The following is a 24,989-nucleotide window of genomic DNA, read 5'->3' as shown; positions in this document are numbered from 1 at the left end:
TCCACGTGGCGTTGACAGTCTGCGAGACACGCACACGCACAAAGGAACCACTCCCTCTTCAATGATGCCTAGTTACACACCTTAACGACCGGCAACTCTGAAAGGCAGGACGCAGAGCCTACTGCGAACACCGGAAATCAACAGAATCAAATCTGCTCAAATCTTTAGAGGAAAATAACGTCATTAGACATCCCGCGTTCAGTGTAGCAAGCATAACTGCGCTGCATAATTAGGCTACAGGGAAGCCCAGTCTTGGGTTTGCTTTCCGTCAATGTCTAACAGGTCATTCTCATCAGATTTATTATTACTACACAGGACAGTTTAGAAAGTGCTTCACAAGCTAAACCAAATCAATCTCAAGAGTGACTTCAAAACGTTTTACCGTAGGGGGCAGCGTTCCCCATTCGGATGCAAAAACAGACATCCGGGGCAAAATGAAGAGATCATTAAATGATGTGCGCTGATTTCTACGAAAAGGCAACGGAAGACCACTGCAACATGCATCACGGGTCCACCCACGCATCAGCGCACAAAGGCTTGACTCCGCCCTCCCAACGGTACATTTATCCCGCTTATGTCAAAGGACCGTTTCTCATCCGAATTGAGAGATCGGTCAGGCCAGTAATGATGCAACAGCGGGGCCAGCCCTACAAATGCGAATGTCTGTGACTGACTGACTGACTGCCTGACTGACTGACTGATAAAGTTACACCGCGCATGTTTGTGACGTCGCCCGGTTCGGTCCAGCCATGTACTAGGTTTTAACCTGGGCTTGTTTACGTGGGAGAGGGGAGGAGCAGTGGCACCGTACACTCGGGCGTCCGACCTATCGACCGGGCTCTACCGCACACACCATTATTACAGAGATACTGCACAGCCAGGCTGAAATATCGCCGTACTCAAGGGGAAGGTCGGTCAGACTCCTTCTGCTCCTATTGTTTCCAAAGAGAGTTGTGACATAGTCCATACACACAGGACCCGCGCTCTTAGAGAGGAGGACTACAAGAACAACCTCAGAACAATTAAGCCAACTTTCTATCGACTACCGGTGATCAATGTGGCAACATTTTCAGCACCTTACTCTTCATAAAGTTCTGCTGAACAGACAGTGTGCATTTCAATTAAAACCGTTCCTGACGTAAAAAAGCAAGCTCAACATGGATTGAACACAGATTATTGACTAAAGGTAAACTTGACAGTCCATAAAATCTATGGCAGGTCACCAAAAATCCACCTTCTGATCAGCATTTACAACCCTGATTCCATGCGGTTTTTGGTAATAAAACCAACCATGCTGGTTGTGTGATAAAAAAAAACCCACAGTTTCCAGGGCCCTTTGAAGACAGAGACAGGTTAAATGTTCTCGTTTCAAAGACACCCCTGTATCAAATCTTAATCTTCAGCTCATTTGCCCAGCACAAACTACGGATCACGCGACGGGAATGGGTAGCGCTGGCAAGCTAACGTGAAAAGCCCAGATGAAATACGGATAACAGGATGTGCTTGACTGACGCCGGAGCCTTCACGAACAGCGACAGCAAAGTAAAGGTTATGAGGAGGACAGCACAGGGTCTCACAGGCCACGGCAGAGAACTAAGAAACCATGAAACGGAACGGTCCGCGCATGTGGAGAGTGAACGGGAAGCACCGCTGCATTACGAATTTCAAACAAAGAGGATGTTTGAGCTGGGGAACAATGCTTCCGCAAGAAACCATTAGGACCACACACTGGCACGTCCCTTCCCCAGCCCTGATTCTCGGAAGTGGACTGTCGATGACTTCCAAACCACTTTTTTGAGTAGGATAAATATTAGGCTAGTTGTCACACCTCGTGAAGCATCATACATTGAGACAAACAACTTTTTTTTTTTCTTTCTTTTTACCCCCACGCATAAAGACAAAAAAAAACTGGAATAAAAGATGTCAAATCATCGTAATTAGGAGATTACGTAGCGCCCGTGACAAAAAAAGTTCCGACTGACTTCCCTTTTTTTGTGTGCCGGTAACAGCTTCAGCACTCCTTCGTAGCAAAACTACCCACAATCCATAGCACGGCCATTTTCTCTGAATGGAAGATTTGCTAACTGTTGCTACCATTCATTTCTACGTGCGTTAGCGCTAATGTTAGCATCTGACCAGACTCTGCTAAAGCAGTCTCTGGAAAGAGTGATAAGGAAAAAACTGAAGTCAGTATTTTTTTCCACATTTGTCTGACGGCCAGAGTAAAAAAGACAAGTGTGTGGCGTCTGTGGTGAGAGTGAGCAGATGAGCTTGCAGATAAAGACAGCAGGCTGCTGAACAAACAGAACCCGGTCTTGTGATTTTTAATCAGCTGGAATAGCATAACTCACAGCCAGATACCAGACAAACTTGAAATATTGGACTCCCACAAACTCGGTTATGCATCTGCCAAAAAGGTTACATCCACCAAGAGCAGTATTTTGATAAACCCTATATCTAGCCTATACCATAAGCCTATTTTGGGACAATAATTTATGACTCTCAACAAGAGATAATATTTCACAAAGTCATCCAGTGAACGCTTAAGCAATGCTGACGGTTTCCTGCTTTTTGAACAATGAAATGTGTGCATAAGTCAATAAAATTCTAGGCTACTACCTTTGTTATGAGGATGAAAGCTGCTGGACCAAGGGTCTTTAAATTGAACTTCATCCATGAAAAGAAATGAAACATTAAATGAACCGTAAACATTACACAACTGAAAAAAGCATTGTGAGGAAACAAATGCAACAGGTTCAGCTGCACCTGATATGTAAACATAAGGCGACCAAAAGTCCCACAGTCGGGCACATACAACTATTTGCTTTAAATGCCATCATTCATTTGCTGAGTGGGCACCCTTAAACAGAGTAGGCTAACTCATGTCAGGTTTATTGACATACAGTATTATCTATTAATAGAGGGAGTATTTCACAAAAAAAAAGCCCAGTGCCTGTTTAATAGATCACCGTTATGGTACAAAGACTACTGACCTCTGAAAGTGTATATAAAAAAAAATGACTAACTAGAAAACGATTCAAATAATGTGAAATGGCCACTATTAACATGAAAGTTAATTTGCAGGCGACAACTTATGACCCTTTTCTGGCTTGTGTCACGTGAGAAACAGAAAATTGAGAGTAATCAATACACAGAAAAATAAATAAATAAACCTGCAATGTAAATCCATGAGGTGTCTCCAGAGATGCTAGCTAAACATTTTCTGGGGAATCCCCAGATTGAACTTTCACTAGAAGACAGGATGCTGATGACGTGCCATTTCCTGCCTAGTTTAAGTTCGACAGGTGGGCAGGGAAACCCTACGCAAGTACAGCAATGAGAGTTTGGTACTTTTCAGGACTTCCTACAGAAATACTCCAATAACTAAAGAGTCTCTGACGCACCAAAGATTCCCTTCTGTCCCTTCTGACCTTTGGCTATTTTGTACAGGTGCAATCGGCAGCACAATTCTGTACATTGATATTGCATTCATGCTACTCGTGTACACAGTATTGCGATGACAAACAAAGAGTAGAACTGCCACAGTTATAAAGTACGTCAATACGCAATGTTAAATGAGGCAGTGAGAGGCAAAGGTGACAACATACTCTGCAGATTTTTAAAAATGAAACCAGACCTGTTGCTCTGGTGGTATAGAAATTGTGCATGTGAGACAGACATGGTGTGTGAGAGTGGTAGCCTGGACACGTATACGCTGTAGGTGTTTAAATGGTGAATATCGGGTGTCAGTTTGAACATGGATTAAAATCTTTGTACGTCACGCAGTTTTGTATAGTTGCACTGCAAATCAACATTGATGGGGAACAGTTCTGGTTTGATAGGTTGACTTAACTTGTGACTGATGTGAAACATTGAAAGACAAAATTCCACTAAAGGGTCAAACTCAGTACATGGGCCCAAGTCACATGAAATAAAATGTGGAAAACATGACATCACAGGATTAGAACAGTGCAGAAGTGTTCCAGAAATGTGATGCATTAATGATTGTTACTTAGATCCAAGTTAACACAAATAACATTTAACATATGCGATATACTGACCAATTTTGTCAGTATTTGCAGGAATGTATAGACAGTGTTTTAGGTTTGGTTTTTATGTTTAAAAAAGGTTTTTGTTGAAATAAGTTAAAGCTTTTTTATTATCTGCTCGACTGCTTAATTTCATACACATTCAGAGAAGTGTCGTTCAGCTTAAGCGTCTACTGAGACCACTCGTGGGGCAGATAGTTTGCGTTTATTATCAGTTCAAACACCGTTTTCACTATGACAACAAGTGAAAGGATGCGCTTTGAGAGATGAACGTCGGTGTTCTCGGTTTCAGTTAAGAGACTCCACTCACAGTACAGTACAGTACAGTACAGCACAGTACTATAATCAACGTTAAACTCTCCTCGCTGCATACACGCTCTACATTCTACATTTATGTTTGCCTCAACGATTCAAATTAGCAAAATTAGTTGATTAGCTCTGTAGTTAGTTTTCTAGTTGGCTAACGTTAACACTAAATTACTTCGGATATACAGCACGGATAACATTTGAAATGTCCAGCCACCTGCTGTGAACGTATAGTGCAAATAAACTAGGAGATATTCTGTTGGCATATTTAGATGGGTAGTTGTACTATTCCGTTAGATAACTAGTGGACAACTATGGTTTGATCAACCGGATAAATAACTTCGCAGGAAAACGCAAGCACAGAACGCAATGTGATAATAGCCGCTAACTAGCTAGTATGCAGGTGCACTCGTGAGAGGTGGATGACTAATGTCAGCTAGCTGTATATCCGGCAGTTGCTATCTAAAGCAGAGCTAAATTGGCCGATAGCTACCTAAATGTACGAAAAAGAAACGTGGGTATACAACTGCAAAAGCACGCATTATCTAGCAATGAGTTAGTTCTCCACATGAAGTTAGCTTGTGCTAGTGAAAAGCATTTTGCTGAAGGGTCGATTTCAGAATTAGCTCTCTTGCTGCTAACGCTGCTAGTGCAGCTAGTGCAAATGGCTAACGGCAGCGAGCTAACGTAGCAGAAAAATGCAAGACAAGAATTTCCGGACGAATACAGATACGTACCTATTCCAGGAGATACGTAAATGAAGTAGAGACAAGACGTAGATAGAGAAAAGAAAAAAATGAAGGCCAAAAATGAGCGGTTTGATACCCGCAGCAGCCGCCTCCAATTCAACATTTTTGCTTAGACCTGCGGACCGAAACGAAATAGTGATCCCATAAAAGACTGCGTTGGAAACAATCTTTTAATCGATAGCTTGTGTATCCGAGTTAAAATGATAATCTAAAAATCAAATTGTCGATACAGTCCGCATCGTGTATGCTGGGGAGAGGGGGGCGGCGGGTGGGTGCAGTAAAAAATGCTATGTAGTCAGAAAAACGGTATTGCTATCCCAGGCAAGAAATTTCCAGATTGAAAACCAGGCCTTCTGATCAAGCACCGTCAAGCCTCCAAGCCAGTCGCCAACAAGACATGTTGTAACAGTCCAGAACACGGTTGTCGTTTTTCAGTAATAACCCCGTCGTTGCTCCATGTGTAGATTTTTTTTCTATATTTACTCTCCCGACAAGGAAGGTCCAGTGACCCTGGGAAAACGGGTCTGCGCTGCCTCTGCTCTGAATGGCTGATGATTTTCCTTCAACTGCGTCCGCTAGCCACCTAGCAACCCCGCTAGAACACGCTCAATCTTTCTCGGCGATAGTGGATATGGAAGCGTGCAAATAGCACCAGTACTTAATGGGCGGCTCCAAAGGCCCAAAATGTTCATTTGGAAAATAATTTAGGGGGATTCAGAAATATAAAATAGTTTGATTTGAATTATGCCTGCCGGCTTTCCGCAGACATTGTCGGTAAGTGCAACCACCTTCCCCGGCCAGCCCCGCCCTACCAGTTATCACCATGGCAACCACTCTGACTGCAGTGAAGGATTGTGGGGTATGGTAGCATTTCAACGACAAGGGAAACGCCCAGTTAACCGCTTGTTACACTGAGCGCCCGTATATAGTACATATTAGGGACACATAGCAGTATGACATCAGTTCATATTGCGTATAGTTATCACTAAATTAAAATACGGTCCCGGAAGTAAAAAAAAAAAAAAAAATATGACTTGCTGCAACTATCACAATAAGTGCCTAACCAAGTTGGCATAAAAGTACTATCAGGGGTGTGATCCTGCCATTGCTTCACAAGTGCTGAAAATGATGGGGATGAGAAGTAGGCCTACTAGCTGCTTAATTATCTTGGATTGAGTAGACAAATCGAGGATGTACGGCTAGTCTTATCCATGAACCGTGCATTTCGTCGTAACTTCTAGAGCCTCTGAGATGCCATTTTGCAAACTTGACTTGCCACTTCGAGCTATATGTGGTGGAAACCAAAAGGAAATTGGATGCTCATGATTCAGTCCTGTCCAGCATAGACACCGATTCCCGGAAAGTGATGAGCCATTCTACTTGTTGGGGGTTTCCACAGTTGTGAATTTAACCAAAACTGTTGTGAAATTGAAAAAATATAGGATGAAATTGTTTTGGTTAATTTTTACCCATATATTATTTTATTTCAATGGTAGATGGACTGTTTAAAAATGGGGGAAATAATATTTAATATCTAATATTTAATTTTGTCTTAAGATCTGAAACCATTCAGCATGTCAAATATACCATAATAGAGGAAATCAGGAAGAGGGCAAGACTATTTCATGGCACTGTATATGACCCACACACAAGCCCACATGCGCATACATGCACACACACACACAAACAAACATTTTTGCATATATAATATATAAGAGATTCCAATACAGGATTTATGGACTGAAAAAACCCACATTATCTGAAAAAGCCTGACAGAGAGAAACTACTTAGGGCTATATATAACACCATCCCATATCCAATTTACAAGTACTATGATATTTCTGTTTTGTTGCTCTGGTCTACTACTGCAGGTCCATGTAACACATCTCATGCATTCTGAAGGACCTGGCCATAAATTAAATGAAAAAAACTGGTGGCCCATTGTGACGTGGAGAAAACCTGAGTCTACAGGTCTTGAATTGAATCACTTCATATGCTTGAAATAGACACAGGGACATTCAGCACGCCTTACCTGGTACAGTGTGATTAATTTCAGTCTTCGTATGTCAGCTGCTCTTTCTATTAAAATTTTATGAAAAACTTATACCTTTGCGTGAAAAGACATGCATCGGCTGGAAACAGTTGAACAAAACTGGCATGTTAAACATCCAGCGAGACACCAACAAAAATATTGATTTCCTTTAGAGCATAGTGTTATTTGCATCTAAAGTTCATTTTCAGTATTCATTGTCACTTGAAAGAGAGAATGGTTGATTAGAAATACATGTATTATTTGCAAATTTATATATTTTTTCCCCCACATCCATTTATAAATTCATCCTATTATTGTTTCTAAATATTAAGTTTGACACAGACTTATGAGTCTCTGTGTTGCCAAAAGGGGAGGATTATGTTTGTTTTTGTAAGCACTTGGGTTTGGCTCTGTAGTATCTCGCATATACTTTGTGATATATGCTAGATGCCATTCTTTTGTACCACATGTCTACTTTCTAGGTGTGTCGTTTAACCTGAAGAGAAATGCACAATTGTTGCTATGATTTGTGTTGTGACCGATGAGTCAGTAGTTACCACCAGTTGAAGAAAAATAATTAAACATCTGTGGTGAATTTCAATGACAGCTTGCGTTCTGCAATGTTAGCACTCCCAATGTTACAATACCCAGTGGATTATGAAAGCTCCCCCTGAGTCTAGTAACTGATGCACTAGTGTTATATTATGTTCAGAAAGGCCAATGATGTGTTTCAGTACTCCATCAGATGCAATATAAGAGAATACCTTTTTTATTAACCATAAAAGACCTGATTATATTTTCAGACTATCTCTCTCCCTTTACCATGTTCATTAAAATAAGTTCTTAAATCCCATGAAACATATAGATTGCAGTAGTTATTTTCAATCCACGTTGTGGAGAGTGTCAGCGTCTGCTGGCTTTTGTTTTCACCTGAAGATCAGCCATTGATGCAGACCCAAGAAACCCGGTCACCCGAGTCAGCTGTGTAATCAAATGCTTTGATTGATGAGTTGCTATGCTGATGAAGTGCTGAGTAACAAAAGCCAGCAGGGACAGCTCATGAAAGTTTGATTTCATATGGTCCCTAATTGTACACAGTCTCAGATCTGGAATTACTTTTTCTACTTCCTGAATCCTGTATTAGACTACACACAAGCACCTATGTTGTGCTCTAGCGGACAAATAGTGCCAAATAGCGCTTTCATATGAATCACAGATTGTGTCTAATGCTGAAGCTATCCAACTACTCTCGGGTAGTATGCTTTGCAATGCCTCCGGGCTGGCCTGTTGGCCTTAAAAAAAAGATTAAAGTTGTGTCATTTTAGATAGGCCTAAATGTTCGCTTGTATATGCCAGCTTAGATAGGCTAAATGTTCATTTTTATGTGCCAGTTTAGGTTCTGTTCCTTTGCAGATTGAATGTAATTATCTTATTTTTTGTTTTAATCAGGATAATGCACAAATGAATATTCAAATGTGACACGGATATATTAATGCTTAATGGCATGCATGTTTACAAATGAGTTAGGACAGGTAAGGTTAATGAAATGCATGAAGACAAATGCAGGGCTTTGAAAGAAAAATGCTAATATGATTGCAATGGGGATTAGCCAATTATTTAATCATTTTTCTCTTCTATAGCATGATTGCAAATGAAACATTTCACGCAAAATGCCTTCAATTGTTTCCACTTGCAGGCACATTCCAATGTCTAGGGGAAGGGAAATTAAAAATGTAATTGAACTAGTAAAATCTAACATCTATGATTTATAGCATGCTAAACATTCCTATCCACTGGTCTTGACCACAAAACCCTCATTAGCTGCATGGCCACAATTAGGCCAGCCAGACTCAGTCAAGTGATCAGTCACACTCAATATCGAAAGGCTCACGTCAAAGACTCAGAATTCTCCCGTTTACTTGTCCCATGTCAGGTCTCGGGCGTGGGGCAGCGTCACTCTAAACATCACAAACAATGTGATCCAACAAATGTTGGACTCAACATTCTTCTTTAACTTGAGATTATTTGCAAGTGTTGAGTTTATTCTTCTACAAATGCGGTTTGACATTTTGCATTTTTCGATAAATGTAACTGTCTGAAAGCTTGTTTGTGAAGAAAAGAATGAATGTTTTAAACATGGGTCAAAGATGATCAAATCCATGATCATAGTCAAATCTAAGGCGTTGTTGTGTCTGTGGGTTGGAGTGGGCTTTTTGGCCCAGAGAAAATTTTGTATAGAAATCCACCAGCCCTTTGACATGTATTCCTATGAAATCCCAGAGGGACACAATGTTTAGTTCAGTGTGAATAAATGTCTGCATACCAGGCAATTACATTTTTACACATGAATCCGCTGTCTTTGTTTAAAACATCACTATAATCTCGATACAGTTTGAATGCCTTTTTTTTTTTTTTGGGTGTCTCAAAATGATGTTCTCAAATGTTCAATTGAGAGCGGATAAGCATCAAAATTAATCAGATTTTATAACTGTACAGTAGTGGGGGAAAAAGCTTTGATGTAGAGGCAGACTGAATTTTGATCGATTGGGTATTCAAATATTATGATACTTGCATGCTGCAGTTTTATATGTGTGCCAAGCTCTGGTGATGCTTCTTATTTATAATTTATAATATGGTGGTTATTACTGTAATTATTTAACCACAATTTGAGTTTCACTGTTGAAAATGACAAATAATGTTTTATTAAAGATATGATTATATGTTTTTTGAATTTGAATTGAAATCAGGGCAAATTAATTATTTACCTGTCCAATTTCTTTAAAATCCCCCTTTCTTCTTCATTTAAATAAAAATGAATGGTGCTATTATTCTAACGCTTTGTTCCAATTGGAGGAACACAAACCAAGAAAATTCAATAACTACAGTTCAAAAGATCCACATCAACTGTTTGAAGAGGATCTGATTAGCTATCCCTTTGTAATAAAACTGTGCACTAGCGATGGCATTTTAATGATGCATATGAAGGATTTCCATCTGCTTACAACACCATTTCTCTGATGAAGCCAGGATGGAGAGATGTTTGAATATTTAGCCTTGATAAACATTGAAGTATGGCTCTTTTTTTTTTACAAATGCAGTCTGTTTCCTGTTTTCCCTCAGCTGTTTCCACAACTACTTTCCTCTGATCGGCTTTCAAAATGAGACTTCCTGTCCTCCAAAGCCTCCACGTTTCTGGAATATTCCGGGTGATGGCCGAAGGCACGTGAGCAGAGACTACAGCAACAGCTAAAAAAACGCCTTCAGTTCTCAACAGCAGCTACAATTAATCCCCAAGAACATTTCTGTACCTTCAAGGCTGGTGCTCAAACGTATTCAACATTCTTGGAAGACCAATGCAATGAGGAAATGCGGGCAAACATGCTCAGTCACATTTAAAATATGTCACATCAATTCGTTTTATTATTTCAATAATCATACCTGAAGTAAAATGTGACAATACAAAATCCCACTGTATTCACAGGAGTATACTTCAGTGAGTAAACTGCATTCACATTAGTTTAATTTCACATAATTCTCATTTACATTTATATCCATCAAATGAAAAATATCCAGTTTTGTAATACAAACAACTGGCAGCACTAAAAGAAAAAAAGACATTTTTAAAGCATCAATGAAACAACTGACAGAGTTTATGCCTTTAGTGAATGCCCACCTTCTGGGATCGGTCATGTCTATTTAACTGAGACATGCCGCAAATGCAATAGTTTTCAGGGTATCATTTATTGGAGATACATACTGCATAATATGCAGTCATAGCTGTCTTTTACTACTTCATCTGGTAATGGAGCGTCACTCTCCTTGCTCTCCTTGACAACCAGGAAAAGGCTTTAAACTGAAGGCTTTAAACTGAATGCTGAACAGGAAGTGGGAGGTTCATCAGCAGCTTGACTAGAAGTTATTAATTTTGCTAAGCCTGCTTGCATCTAATTAATCATTTATTAATCTAATAGCAATCTGTTCAATCAAAGGCAATACAGCAGTCTGCTGTTTGTTCCACAAATTATAATTTGTTCCTCAAAGGAATGATTACAATTTCAATATAAAAAAAGTTAACAGAACAAAATACTGAATAGACCCAGGTGAATTCAACAAACTAAAGTTCTGGGAGTTCTCTGCCATATATAATGGATTGGTACATCTCCAAGTTCTTTATCACCAAATCAAGTCCATTATACCAGTAATAAAAATCACAGACCCAGATGCACACCGTACAGTGATAAATCAAAGGACCTATTTACATTTGTCTTTTAATGCAAAATTTGTCCAGTATCTTGACAAATCCAACACGGGTCACACTTGATGATTGCAGTCGAAACACAAAAAACACGACTGGATTTGTCACAATCTTATTTGAATTGCGTCTTGCCTGGAGGTAGTCTGAGTTGTATCCCAGTAATGGATCTGAATGGAAATACTTCAGCATTCACATTTTGTAATCAGTACTGTTTCTACTGACACACAGCATCCCATAATAAGCATGCGGGAGTTCACAAGACTGTTGTAGGGCTATATATCAGACTGAATGTGACAATTAGGAGAAATGCAATCTCTAAATGCATGGAACAGGAGTTGCAACACATTAAAAATGAAGTATGTAGCCTAAGCATATGGTCACATACTGTATATTGTATATGCAGAAAAAGGATTTGCCTACTGTATCATCTGTGAGTGCAAACAGACCAAAGACATACATGATAAAAGTTATTGTTTGAAGAGAGAGAGCTATAATTAGCAATCTCATCTTCATTTGGCTTCGTGTTTGGCTTTTAATGACAGGCAAATCAGCTAAATAGAAAATAGCACAATGATAGTCGTAGTAACCATCAATGCTCATTTTATCTGAGGTACACATTCTTTATATGCATAGTCTTTTTTGAAAAAACTTGGTCTTATAAAAATACGTGAACCAAAAATATCTATTTCTTCAGAAATACTGAGATTGTATGCCTTACTGGACCTGGCTATCAACCATTTAGGAGTACACACTTTCATGCAGAAAATTTTCAGAAAATCAGAAACAGCTGCCTGTAAGAGTTATCTCTCTCTCTCCCTCTCTCTGTCTCCCTCTCTCTCTCTCACACACACACACACACACACTCTTTTCTGTCTCTCTGCCTCTCCCTCTCTCTGTTTCTCTTTTCCTAACCCCCCATATGCCTCCATCAATTTCTCTCCCTCTATTTGCATTGTTGAATGAACATAGCTAATCCCTGGCACTATTAAAAAATCTTGAAAAATATTTTTTTTTCTCAGATTATTCATTCACAGTATGTGATTTCACGAGCGTGGTCTTCGTGGAGGATGTTCAATAGATTTATCAGCTGAATTTGTCAGCATTTCTGTGGTGACAATCACTGTACAACACTGTCAAACAAGTAAAAAGATTACAGTTATTCCATGAGTATTCTAACAGTATACCTGAAGGTGACAGAAATAGCCCTGATAGGATTCATTGTGCCAACAAAGCACTAGTACTGAAGAAAAGCTGCCTTTCTGAAGATTGCAGAGGTGCATCTGAGTAAATATGCAGTGGATAAAGTCAGTATTTCACAACAAAAATTCCCTTCTCCCCACAGCTAAAACAAATATCTGAGTGAATGCTGTTATTCAACATGTAAAACACGTTACATTCAATTCACAGTTGAACTGTTTACCTTAAATATTTATATAGAAAAAAAGATCTAACTTATCTGACATTTGTAGAACTTTTAAACACAAAAGAGGTGTTACTGCCAAGCAGATTTGGTCTGCACAGGTACCGCCTCCAGGGTTATCTCCACACAGTCGATTTCTGTGTTCCGCTTCCCTCGCACAAACACGCGGACGGTTTTTTTGGCAGCCTGCGGGGTCTTCCTGGGCGGTTTGGGTTCCGGAGACCCCCTCTCCTGTGAGGAAAATGGCACAGTTCTCACTTCCTCTGGCGGGGCACCTGCCGACTCGCACGTGTCACTTCTGCACTCGTCACAACGGTCCTACACACAATCCAGCCTACTGTGCTTTTCTGAGGCGTTCGGGTCTGTTTGGAATGAAAGCTACGCGCTCAATGTAGCATTCTACTTTACAGATACTCTGCAAAAAACGCTAATGCTAATTATGAAATGAAATTTTTCCCCTTCACGATTTGAACAGGTAGAGACACTTTGCACCAGTGTTTTCACAGGGTATGACCACATACAAGATAACATGCAGATATCGTACAGGTGGCAGTAGGCCTCCACCTACTGGTTAAATACTGGCAACATCTTTCATATTTAGCATCATGCTCATGATTTTTATTTACGTTTTAATAAATCCCAAAGTGTACTGTATACTTCTATGGCTGCTGATAATGTACAAATGGAATTGGGGGGTTCCTTTTTCATAATCATTGTAAAGCTGTATTTATTGTAGTTCACAAGTGATTTAAAAAATGTGCACACATGACATTACATAATAACATTAAACACTTGGCATCGTCCTACAGAAGCAAACTCGTGCAGGCAGGAGTGACTGAGCTAAAGGTGGGGGGGGGGGGGGGGGGTGACCTTGGCGCTGACCTTGACGATGGTGTTGGAGTCACACTTGGCCAGGCTCCTGGTGCACAGGCAGCTCCTCAGGCACATCCTCTGCAGGACGGCCACGTCCTGCCGCATCACCTTGCGGAAGTTCGGCCGGAGCAGCAGGTAGATTGCGGGGTTGTACAGGGTGGAGGACTTGGCGAACAGGGCGGGCAGGGCGAAGGCCAGGGGGGGGATGTTCTCGATGTGGCCGAACGCAGCCCACATGGACACCACGGCGTACGGGCTCCAGGCCGCGAAGAAGCCTGCGCACACCGCCACACTGAGCTGGAACAGGAGAGGGAAGGGTCTGACACACTGGCAATGCACACAGCTGTGATAAGCTGGAACAGGATGGGGGAGTGTCTGACACACTGGGAATGCACACAGCTGTGATAAGCTGGAACAGGATGGGGGAGTGTCTCACACACTGGCAATGCACACAGCTGTGATAGGCTGGAACAGGATGGGGGAGTGTCTCACACACTGGCAATGCATACAGCTGTGATAGGCTGGAACAGGATGAGGGAGTGTCTCACACACTGGGAATGCACACAGCTGTGATAGGCTGGAACAGGATGGGGGAGTGTCTGACACACTGGGAATGCACACAGCTGTGATAGGCTGGAACAGGATGGGGGAGTGTCTGACACACTGGGAATGCACACAGCTGTGATAAGCTGGAACAGGATGAGGGAGTGTCTGACACACTGGGAATGCACACAGCTGTGATAAGCTGGAACAGGATGGGGGAGTGTCTGACACACTGGGAATGCACACAGCTGGAACACACAATAACGTTTCATTTTTAACAATAGTTTGTGTTCTAACTTTCACATTATAATGATATTCTTTGTGTCATACTATACAGTAAAATGTCCAGTGTTATTTCAACAGAACCTTGAGCTTTGATTCTATTCCATTCTACGGAACTATGATCAATACCACATCTAACACTGCTAGCTGTGTGTTTTATCTCTGACATAAAACACAAAATTAACCCTCCCCCAGGCCATCCAGAATGCATGTTTCGTGACTGTGATGGAGAGAACTAAAATAACACACATTAGAGGAGGACATCACTGAGTTAGCGTCAGCTGCAATCCCTGCCTGACTTCTGACTTTGACTGAAGTGGTATTAATGATGCAACAATTAAATCCCTAAATCCTTCCCTTCTGTTCTGATTACCCAGCCAAAAACAGGAGTACATATCTCTAATCTACAAAGACTCTATTATTGCATATTTGTCACAGACAAAAAAATTTTCAGATCTTAAGAAAAATGTAAAATAAGACTAAGGCAGGGGTGGGCACTTCCAGTCCTGGAGGGCCGGTGTGTTTGCAGATTTTTGTTTCCACCAATTACTCTGGCTAAATGAGCCAATTGGCTGTACACACCAACACTGGTTCACTCGTAGGTTAGATCACAGTAAAACATCTCATATACAGACACAAGAACAGTCTCCGGCTGTCCTTCATGCACTTATCAAGAAATGCAGGTGAAAAGCCAGATGGCGTAAATGTTAGGGGTCATTAAGTAATTAACGCCAGAAGTTGGCATGAAAACTAGAAAAAACCAGAAACAGATACGGCCCTCATTGCCCACCCCTGGACTAAGGAAAACCGAGTAAACACAAAACATTTGTTTAATAAAAAAGTTGTCAAACCCGTAACACTCATGTGAAAAAGTAAATACCCCGTTAGTTACTCAATCAACCAATTAGCCAAATCTAATTGATAAGTAGATTCAGCTGATTGAACGCACCCTGGCTTGATTAGAGCCAGTCCTGCTGAATCTAAACCTCACTCATAATTAACCTTACCATCAGGGTGAAATAGTCACCACAACGCTTCTACAGGCACACTACGCCACAATCAAAGGAAATTCCTGAAGAGACGGGGGAAAAAGTCATTGAAATACATCAATTGCTTCAGCAGATATCCATCTGCGTAAAAGGACCGTACGTTAAAGGTTAGCTCTGCAAATCAATCTGGAATCCACAGCAATTCCTAAATGTAAATGCAAAACAGCACATGCATTAAATCAACCGAATCGATATTTGTCCCCACGTGCAATATAATTACACTGTTGCGAAACGGCTCAAAAAAAAATAAACAGCAAACTATAATCAGAACTGCGAAGATTGATTTGCCGGTGGATCAGAGGTACGAACATATGAATAAAGAGAGGCAAGCAACCCGCATTACATATGAAAAAACAACATTACATATCTCTGAACACACGGGCAGCAGCACTCTTCTCTGCGGTCAAGAGCTCCCAATGAAGCTGAGCTCCCTCCCTGTCCTGTTTTCCTCTCCGTGCGTTTCTCTCAGATACGAAGCTGTGCTGTGTGTGTGTGTGTGTGCGTGTGCGTGTGCGTGTGTGTGTGTGTGTGTGTGTGTGTGTGTGTGAAACAGCACTCTTATCTGCCCCCGGGAGGAAATGGAAGCATATGGAACAGGATGGGATGGGATGGGATGGGATGGGGGGAGAGGGGTGGGGTGCAGACACACAGGGGTGTGGACTTAGTGGTCTGTGGTTTTGCCCGTTTCAGCAGTTATGGTGGTTTTTAGTGTTTTTTTTTTGTCATTTTCCCATTGAGGGAAATTTTTTTTACCTAACTGCTTGCTTTTTTTTGGAGGTCCAGGCCTGGTTTTTGCTCAGTGCTCCTTCAGTTATTCCTGTGAAGCGTCTTTGCGTCAGTCCCTAGTAAAGGAAAGCGCTACACAGACAGAACAGATTCGGACCTGATTTCGCGGCCCCTCCCCTGCGCGTACGCGTACTCACCTTGACGATGATGGCCTGGATGTTGCCGAGGCGGGACTGGGCGGAGACGTGCTCCTCCATGGTGCGGCGGGACCGGCAGACGACGGACAGGATCTGGGCGTAGGAGGCCACCATGACCCCGCACGGCAGGATGTAGCAGCAGACGAACAGCACCACGGTGTAGGACTTGGCCACCGCCTCCTTGTTGGAGGTGTGCCAGTCGATGCAGCAGGCCGTGCCGTAGGGCTCGGGCCCGTACACCCCCCAGCGGGCCAGGGGAGAGCAGGCGAACAGCAGCGCGTATGCCCAGGCGCACGCCACCAGCACGCGCCCGTGGCTGTAGCTGAACCTGTTCCCTGGAGACACACACACACACCTCTTACCAACTCAATATAAGTTCATGATTTCATATAAGTTACCAATTTCACATATAGTTTCCATATATATATATACCTGAATATATTCCACAATATATAGAATATAGACTATGGTAATATAGAATTGAATATAGACTATATGGCCAAAAGTATGTGGACACCTGACATCCACCATCTCTGCATTAACGCGGAGTCGGCCCACCTTTTGCTGCTGTAACAACCTCCACTCTTCTGGGAAGGCTTTATACTAGAGGTCAGAGCATTGCTGCTGGGATTTGCTTCCGGACAGATACTTTTGGTCATATAGTATATCTATTTAATTGAATATATCTATATTTAATATAGTCTAACACACATGCACACGTGCCCATGCACAAGATTTCATATACAAATTTTTCTCTACATACCCAAATGTTTTTGCCAGAGTATTCTAGATGTAACCATGTAATGACCCCTACAATATTAGTCCAGCATAAAATACATATACAAGTACAGTACATTTACTCATATTTCAACTATCATTATACCTGATTTTGGATTTTCACTTTATAAACATTACTCTATAAAATTATGGGTTGTCCTTTTTCCATCGTCTCTTGAAGGGAAAGACAAAGTACACTTTCTTTTTTTTTGTGCATGATTTCGAATAGCTCAAAACTGGCCTAAAATTTAATAATATGCAAAAGAAAAAAAAAGAAACCCAGAAAAGAAGACAGGTAATTTCCTATAGTTTAGGAACCTTGGTCTTAAGCCTTGTACGTTTAAGCATACAGTACTTACCATACAGAGGATAACATACTTTTAGGCAGCACACGGTACTGAGTAGCGTTAGTGTTGTCAGGCTGCAGATCCCAAACAACACTCCACAGAAAGCATAGATCACGCACATTGTTTCACCGTACAGCCACCTGAACAACAGAGAGATTTAAGATTATGTTAAATTGCCTTTGTGGACTGGTGATGTAAATAATGTCATGGTCCAGAACTCTGGCCTTGGAAAGCTGAAACGTCTGCCCCACGAAGTATGAAACCATTTTAGACCAGAGAAACCAGGAGGAGTGTATTTACTGTGTAATGCACTACTTTGAATTATGACTTGAAGTGCTAAGTCAACAGAAACTAGTGAGCCCACAGCTTTCCATGACATAGGTAGGAGACTGCTCAAATACAATGTAACACAAACTGTAGCAGCTGAAATATTTACTCCATACATATATTGCAGATATTACATGTAGCAAGGGCAATACGTATATTACATAGATTCTTTTGTGAAGTGGATAATAAGGTATATGCCGCACAGCATATGGTACGGGTGCCTTTTTTATTTTTAACTTTCTGCTGCCATGAAAAATTAATGGTCTTCGCTTTGTTGTGTTCACTTCTGTTTACCTGTGGAAAATGCTGGAAGTCACTGCCAGCGGATACAGACTCACAGTCAGACCCAAGTCGCTGACGGCCAAGTTAATGATGAAAAACTCTGCCGCCTTCAGCAGGTGCTTCTTCTTATAGGAGACGTAGAGCAGCAGACTGTTGCCGAATAGGGAGCAAATGCCTGCAATAGACGACAACTGTGGGTCAAAATATGGCAGAGTGGCCAGGAAACTGGAACAAACTAAGACTACAGTGGATACATTTGAAACTGTGATATCTGCTATATATAAGTATAATACATGCAGGATAAATAGTACAACAAAATATTTATTATTGGAAATATTCAATTTGATAATTATTCATAATAATACTTCAATTACATATATGAATATATGTGTATATATATGTATATACAAATATATAGGATGTATAGTAATGACAAACAGAGAAAAAAAGACAAAAAATTTTACAAATAATTATCACATGAATGTAAAGCAATGGTCCCGACCGGTCCATCAGCAGGACAATGTGAACAATGACAGTCTGTTGTCAGCAAAGCCAGGCACCATGTCACAGGCTGCAGCTAATTCGAGGGCTCCCCCTGCTGGCCACCAGGGAGCAAACGCAGGCAGCCGAGCACACCGACCAATGACGTGAGCTACACCGGAAGCAGAGCTGCAGGGTGCCAGAGGCACGCCTCCCATAGGTTCATCCTGCCAGCCAAACGCGAAACTTTGAGCGATCTGACAAACACGCTGTGGCATCGGAGACTGCGACAGTCCTGTGACAGTCCAAGTCCTGTGATCAAGGCTACAGTCGTGGAGTCTATAAGGCACTACAACGATGCACTGTAATGTTTTATTCTGTTTGAAATGCACAAGTTTGCAAACGGTTGAAAAATCTGTCAAATTATGAAGTTCCCCATAACAGATACACCGGTGTTTAAAAGTGCCGCAGTTCCAGACCTATGTTACATGCACAAAATTATTAAACAAGGCCAAAATGCTGTAAATACTGTCTCATAATGAGACTAATTTAAAGATAGATTTCAGAATTACTATTAGGGGACTCAAATGTCATCATGAAAAAAGTAAATAGAGATTACATATTGAATTACAAATATTCTTTAAAAAAAGCTTGTCATAGAATATTCTGTGCTTAATCAGCTAATTGGTTTACATAACTCTAAATGAGATCAAATGAAACATACAACTCTACCAAAGATGATTTAATGCTGAACATTTTGCTACACTTGCTTCACTAGGTAGTTGAGTGTTGCTTCCTACAGTATTTGCTTGCTCTTACTGCTAAGCTAATAAGATTTCTTGTAACTGACACACTTCTCCATCAGGAATGCACTTTGAGTTCCCACAGTGAAATAAAAAATGCTGACACTGCTGCTATGAGAGAAATTCTTGATAAATACTTCACTTTACTTGGACCCTTTGACATAAGGCTGACATAACACCGTCATATGCATGACATAACAGCTGTCACAAGATGGCATAACATACAATGTCAGCTCATGTCAAATGACATAAAGCTATCATACATTTATCGATAAATGTTATATGACAGTAACGTCTGTCATAACATTAACCGATTAAGAATGACGACAGTTTTAAGTCATTTGAGTCAGGTTTATACTGCACCATGTGATCACGGTAACGGTAGCTAGGACTTAAAAAAGCAATTAAAAATGTCAAATCCATTTTATCAGGACAGCAATACGTGTATACCTTTCCACAACTTTAACTGGAAGAACTGCCTATATTTACTGCAACACAGGCTACCACTTCCAACCTGCATGCTGTTAGTGAAATCTATAAAAGAAAACATAGCAATACATATAAAATAATTTCCCTGGCGATAAATATAAAGCAACATAGAATTATGAGGTAACATTTTATTAGTAAACCCTAAGATTTCACTGCGGGACAAATAAACAAATAGCCATGGTTAAATGAACTCGTTAAATGCAGGTCGGAATGGGTAATTATTCTAATCAGCGCGTGAGGTAAATGCTCATCCTCCACAGATAGGCAAATGAACAGGAAAAGCACTGATAACTGTGTCCTACTGTGGACATGTGGCAATACTTGGTTAAATAACTGGCTTATGCACCTGCTGTCTAACCAGTACACTGAGAAGATAACATTGATTTTTGCATAATTTAACTCCATTTGGTCATTCAGCTAGCACATTCTCTAACTTGATGGAAAGTTTTTAAAAAATGCAACAGCATGAGACAACTGAGAGAGAATTTTAATTAGCGTACTTTCCAAATGTTTATAAAGACAATTGACATATTAAGTGAACTTAAAATGCTTGCACAAAGGCACTTTCTAGAGTGCTAATCAAAATGCCTAATCAGGTTTGCTTTGCAACAAAACATTCCTGGAAGTGCAATCACATGCTCCTGGCAATAAATGCATTCTGTGAAACACCCTCTTTTCACACTTAATGCAATATGAGAGTGGTTTCACCAAAACGAGCTCTCACCAGTTTCATTATACAGTGAACCCAGTGTCTCAGACTGAAAACAAAAGTACAGACTGTAACCCATGTGAGCCCATGACCCTATTCCCTACACTGTACGCACATACACTCTATTAACTCTACTTTTACTCTATGTAGCGCTACTTACTACTGTGAGCACTATGGCACCCCCTTGAGGTGGAAAAAAAAGTAAAAGTCTTCCCCAGTATTTTGTTCCTATCACCTGGACTTGTGTTCTTGAGCCAGGAGGTAGAACTAATCAGGTAAATCAGTTGACAGAGTTTATGGGTGGAAGAAAAACATGGCAGGACTTTCCAACTCTGGGCACGCCCCCAAACATGGTGTTCAGGAAGCAAGTGCTGTGTGACTACTGACCAGGTGATGAAATTGATCTACCTATGATATGGTGTTTGGCTTGAAGATAAAATGGACAAATTGCAAATAGTTAAAGACATCTAAAATATATTTGTATCTGGCTAATTTAGCACATCACGTATTGTAACATATTTTAAAACGCAAAATAAATGAATGAATGAATGAATAAATAATAATAATTGCATCGTGGTCAGCGATGAATAATACTAACTAATGCTAATTATGATAAGGGTCACCAGAGTTTCAAAAGCTCTTGAGGGATTCAAAATTTACAGTCAATATTCCTCGACCTGACTGCATCAGCACCATAACCCGACTAATTACATAATCAGTGGTTGATCGTGACCCTGATAAAATCAATTAGATTTCTTAACAGGCAGAGCGGAAAGAAAGTCAGCAACCACAGAATGGCAAACAAAAAAGGGGCATTGTGCACCAGTATCTGCTTGGTACACTGCACACTGAAGGACTCAATTTATTTTGCGCATTTGCAATTTATCACTACGCACCCACAAAAAATACTTCCATCTCAGCCCTGCAAAACAAGATGAGGCAGTTGTTATTCTGCCCTGTTGTACCATTTCTGGTGCCAATTTCTAGTCCAGGTTTGTGGAAGCATTGCAACCAACTCTGTCAATGCGGAAAGATACATTTCTCCACATGGACATGTTTACACTAAGAACTAAGCATTGTCACACAATGATTGAGAACAGTGTTAAAAATTGACCCTGATTAAATTCAATTACAAACTACATTTTCACTTAAATCTATTGCATTTTATCAGCCTCCTCCCTCTGCAAACTATTTCATTGTTATGAATAGTTTAGAATTCAACTTTTTTTTCTGTACAGGTGATATAACTGCTCATCTAATATATACAAAACAGTATGAGAACTTTGCTGCCAATCATCAAGTGGCAACGTGTGCCATCAAAGAAGGCTGTACTGACCTCGTCCTGAGGATGACCGAAATGCAGGTGAGAACAGTGCTTTGGGAAAAAGTGGTGAATTGTAATGTCTAATAGAAGGGCTAGGAAGCGGTCAAGTGTTTAAGGTGGATTCAAAGGAACCACTAAACTACATTTCTTCCAGCTTGAATAATGGGACATTGTAGCCATGCACTGCTGCAAAGCTAGCTGGTTTCAGTATGTTTTACTAATTAAAAATTAAAAACCGCTGAATGTAGCATATAGCATTTATTTAAGATGATTTAATCGACGGAAAACAGGAATTTCACCTCTAGGTTTTCCACCGAGGTTCACTAAATGGAAGTTATTTTATGAGCATAGCTGTAAACTGCATTAGTAATGAGCAATCGCTGTATAATGCCTTCAGAATCAGAAAAGGCTTTGATCGTGAGTGAGTTAATCTCTATTGCCTTTCAAGCATACGGCCCAGCTATAATAAGCCTGAAGAATCCATTCATGTCAGAATTACAAATGAGACATGCAAGTGACTGCAAAAAATGGCCACAGATATTTGTAGAACAGATCTTTTTGATGTAAGCGGTAATAAGCGTCTTGGTCAACATTGCAACACCACAATAAACCATCTGACTGACAATTAGGCCTGTCGTGACGGATCAGGTGTGCTTCTTTGAACAAGCTTTGATTAACAACCTGGACCCATCTTTTCCATCCCGTTCCCTCCCAGCCTTGAAAAGCATGCAATCTGATTTTGGGCATTAGAATTTAAGTTTCATTCCGGACAAGACAAGTACTTCGCTTTTCTAAAACTTTTAGGAGTAGGTTTTTTTTATGTTTCAAAATTTTAAGTCAGTGTTCAAGAACTGCATTACTTTTAAATGCGAGCAGTGATTGCTACATCCGCATAAGGATGTTCAGTTAAGAACATTCTAATGGCATATTTCTGATCTTACAGCTTAACTATTAACAATTCATTCCACAGTATACACAGAGCTCTTTGTTTCATTAAGTATTCTTTTATAAGACATTCTGGGTTGCCAGCAGTCTGAGAACATTTCACACATGGTTACAACACACACATTGCTGAAACAAGTATATTGTGTGTAGAATAATGGAGACTGCCTTATTCTGTGGAATTCCATGGCCACAATGACCTTCTCTTTAAAAAAAAAAAAAACACATTGCAGTTCACTGTATTTAAACCGTATAAGAGAAGAAGAAGGTCATATTCTGAAGTACTATCTGAAAAAGGTCGCTCTCACACAATGAGAGTAAGACATACAGCAGGCTGCTGAACAAACAAGGCGAGCTGAATCAGTGTGTTTATTACAGCGCTGAGCTGGCCGTGGCATGGGCAGCCAAGGAAACAACCACATCCGCGCCTTCATCTGCTTCTGCTCAGCCTGGTGCAGAGACAGGTACTGAGCAGAGCGAACTTCTTACGAAAGCAATGTGGGAAGCACAGACGTGGTCACTATGTTCAAATGCTCTGCTCTCTCTCTCTCTCTCTCTGCTCTCTCATTGAGAGGGGTTAACATACACAACTAAATTCGTACCCATAACACAGGAATGACTGGCTGTTCCGCAAAGTAACATTTAGATTGTTAACCCTCATATCATGTTCGGCATCAATAAATTTGAGCCCATTCTGTGTTCGACGTCTCATAAAACCAGTTAACCTTATTTTTTCATCTTGATACTGTATGACACTTCCTGATTTGGTGGGCGTAAACAGTAAACATGCAAAGAAATATAATCCTATGTTTTCCTGCCACGTTGTCTACAAAGGTGTTGTGTGAGGTCATTTTGACCGCAGTCCCTGTAGCTATAAGAAAAACATAAGAAAATCTTATTTTTATTTTTTGTCTCTGATTTTATTGGGTGAATCTGATAGCACTTTCCCATGAAGGTTAAAAACTTTCACTTACCACAGGCACAAAAATGAGAAGACTGCTCAAAGTTAGGTATTCTTGCCTATATCTTTTGCCTTATTGATGAACCATTTGAATTTCCTACATCTGATGGCTTCTGTTAACGACCTTTTAAATGACGCTTTACATGGAAATGATAATATTACGTCTATGAAACACTGGACGCCATGATTGATGCTTTTTTCTCCAGGGGAGTTTGGAATCTCACTTACCAAATATGGAGTACACAATCGCAACAACCATATCAGTGCTTTCCGGAATATTCGAATGGAAGGAAGCTCCATCCCTCAGATACCCCATCTGAAATTAAAAGTTAAAAATAAATAAATAAATAAACATAAAGCATGTGAAGCAGTCAAACGTCCCCCCACCAAAGACATAATTAATACTTGCGGCAAATTGTACAAAGGGTCTCCAGGAAACGCATTATCAGAGCATGGTATGAGTCCTGCGCTCCTTAATGATGGTGGACTGCGTTGATGGGGGCAGTGCCATGCTTTGAAGTGCCAAGCCTACTCCCGCAAAATAAATAAATGAATAGAAATTGAAAAATGAATCTGAAAATATTTATTGAATGTGGTACAAAGGGGGCCTGGGTGATTTTTTCCAATCACTGATAGGCCTTTCTCTTTATGAAATAAATTCTGGCAAGTACTGTATAATAACACCTGCCTACATTTTGATACTTGCCCAACATGTTGAAAAAACTTTAATGCATTTCTTTTTTTAAATGTAACTGAATAATATGCATTTTATATTTAAATCAAAGTTAAGGGGAAGCCCCTTGACGGTTTGATCAAGTGCACTGACTCATTCCTAATGATTTCTACAATGTATTCCCACTCACAGGAAGACATTTGTGTGGAGGTATTTAAATATGCAAAATCAGTACAAACGTGGGGAGGAAGCAATTACCATAAACATGAGGAATTTATTAGAGTGAATTGGATTCTCTCTCTCTCTCTCTCTCTCTCATACACACACACACACAATCATTTCCTCTCCCTTTGTCCATCTCTCCTTCTCTCTCAATTTACACCTCTACCTGCTA

The 24,989-nt window shown here is 40.5% G+C and overlaps 2 protein-coding genes across 2 annotated transcripts in view; both read right to left on the bottom strand.

Moving 5' to 3' along the window:
* Positions 1-5,944, bottom strand: part of LOC135260777 (beta-1,4-galactosyltransferase 6-like) — a 28,307-nt gene extending 22,363 nt beyond the window's left edge. Inside the window, exon 1 of the mRNA XM_064346311.1 lies at positions 5,093-5,944. Within this exon, the coding sequence (XP_064202381.1) occupies positions 5,093-5,207 (115 nt within the window). The 5' untranslated portion in view covers positions 5,208-5,944. The remainder of the gene's footprint in view (positions 1-5,092) is intronic.
* Positions 5,945-10,534: 4,590 nt separating this feature from the next.
* LOC135260785 (opsin-5-like) lies at positions 10,535-24,280 on the bottom strand. The gene is made up of 6 exons (XM_064346322.1): positions 24,151-24,280; positions 18,227-18,389; positions 17,618-17,745; positions 16,482-16,816; positions 13,694-13,981; positions 10,535-13,042 (listed from the first exon to the last, which is right to left on the bottom strand). The coding sequence occupies exons 1-6, from the start codon at positions 24,236-24,238 to the stop codon at positions 12,884-12,886; spliced, it is 1,161 nt and encodes a 386-aa protein (XP_064202392.1). The 5' UTR covers positions 24,239-24,280; the 3' UTR covers positions 10,535-12,883.
* Positions 24,281-24,989: the final 709 nt, after the last annotated feature.

The sequence above is a fragment of the Anguilla rostrata genome, chromosome 8 (assembly GCF_018555375.3).
Source record: "Anguilla rostrata isolate EN2019 chromosome 8, ASM1855537v3, whole genome shotgun sequence".
Lineage (NCBI taxonomy): Eukaryota > Metazoa > Chordata > Actinopteri > Anguilliformes > Anguillidae > Anguilla > Anguilla rostrata.
Note: the sequence above shows the minus strand (reverse complement) of the source record. Positions and strands in the feature narration are given on the sequence as shown.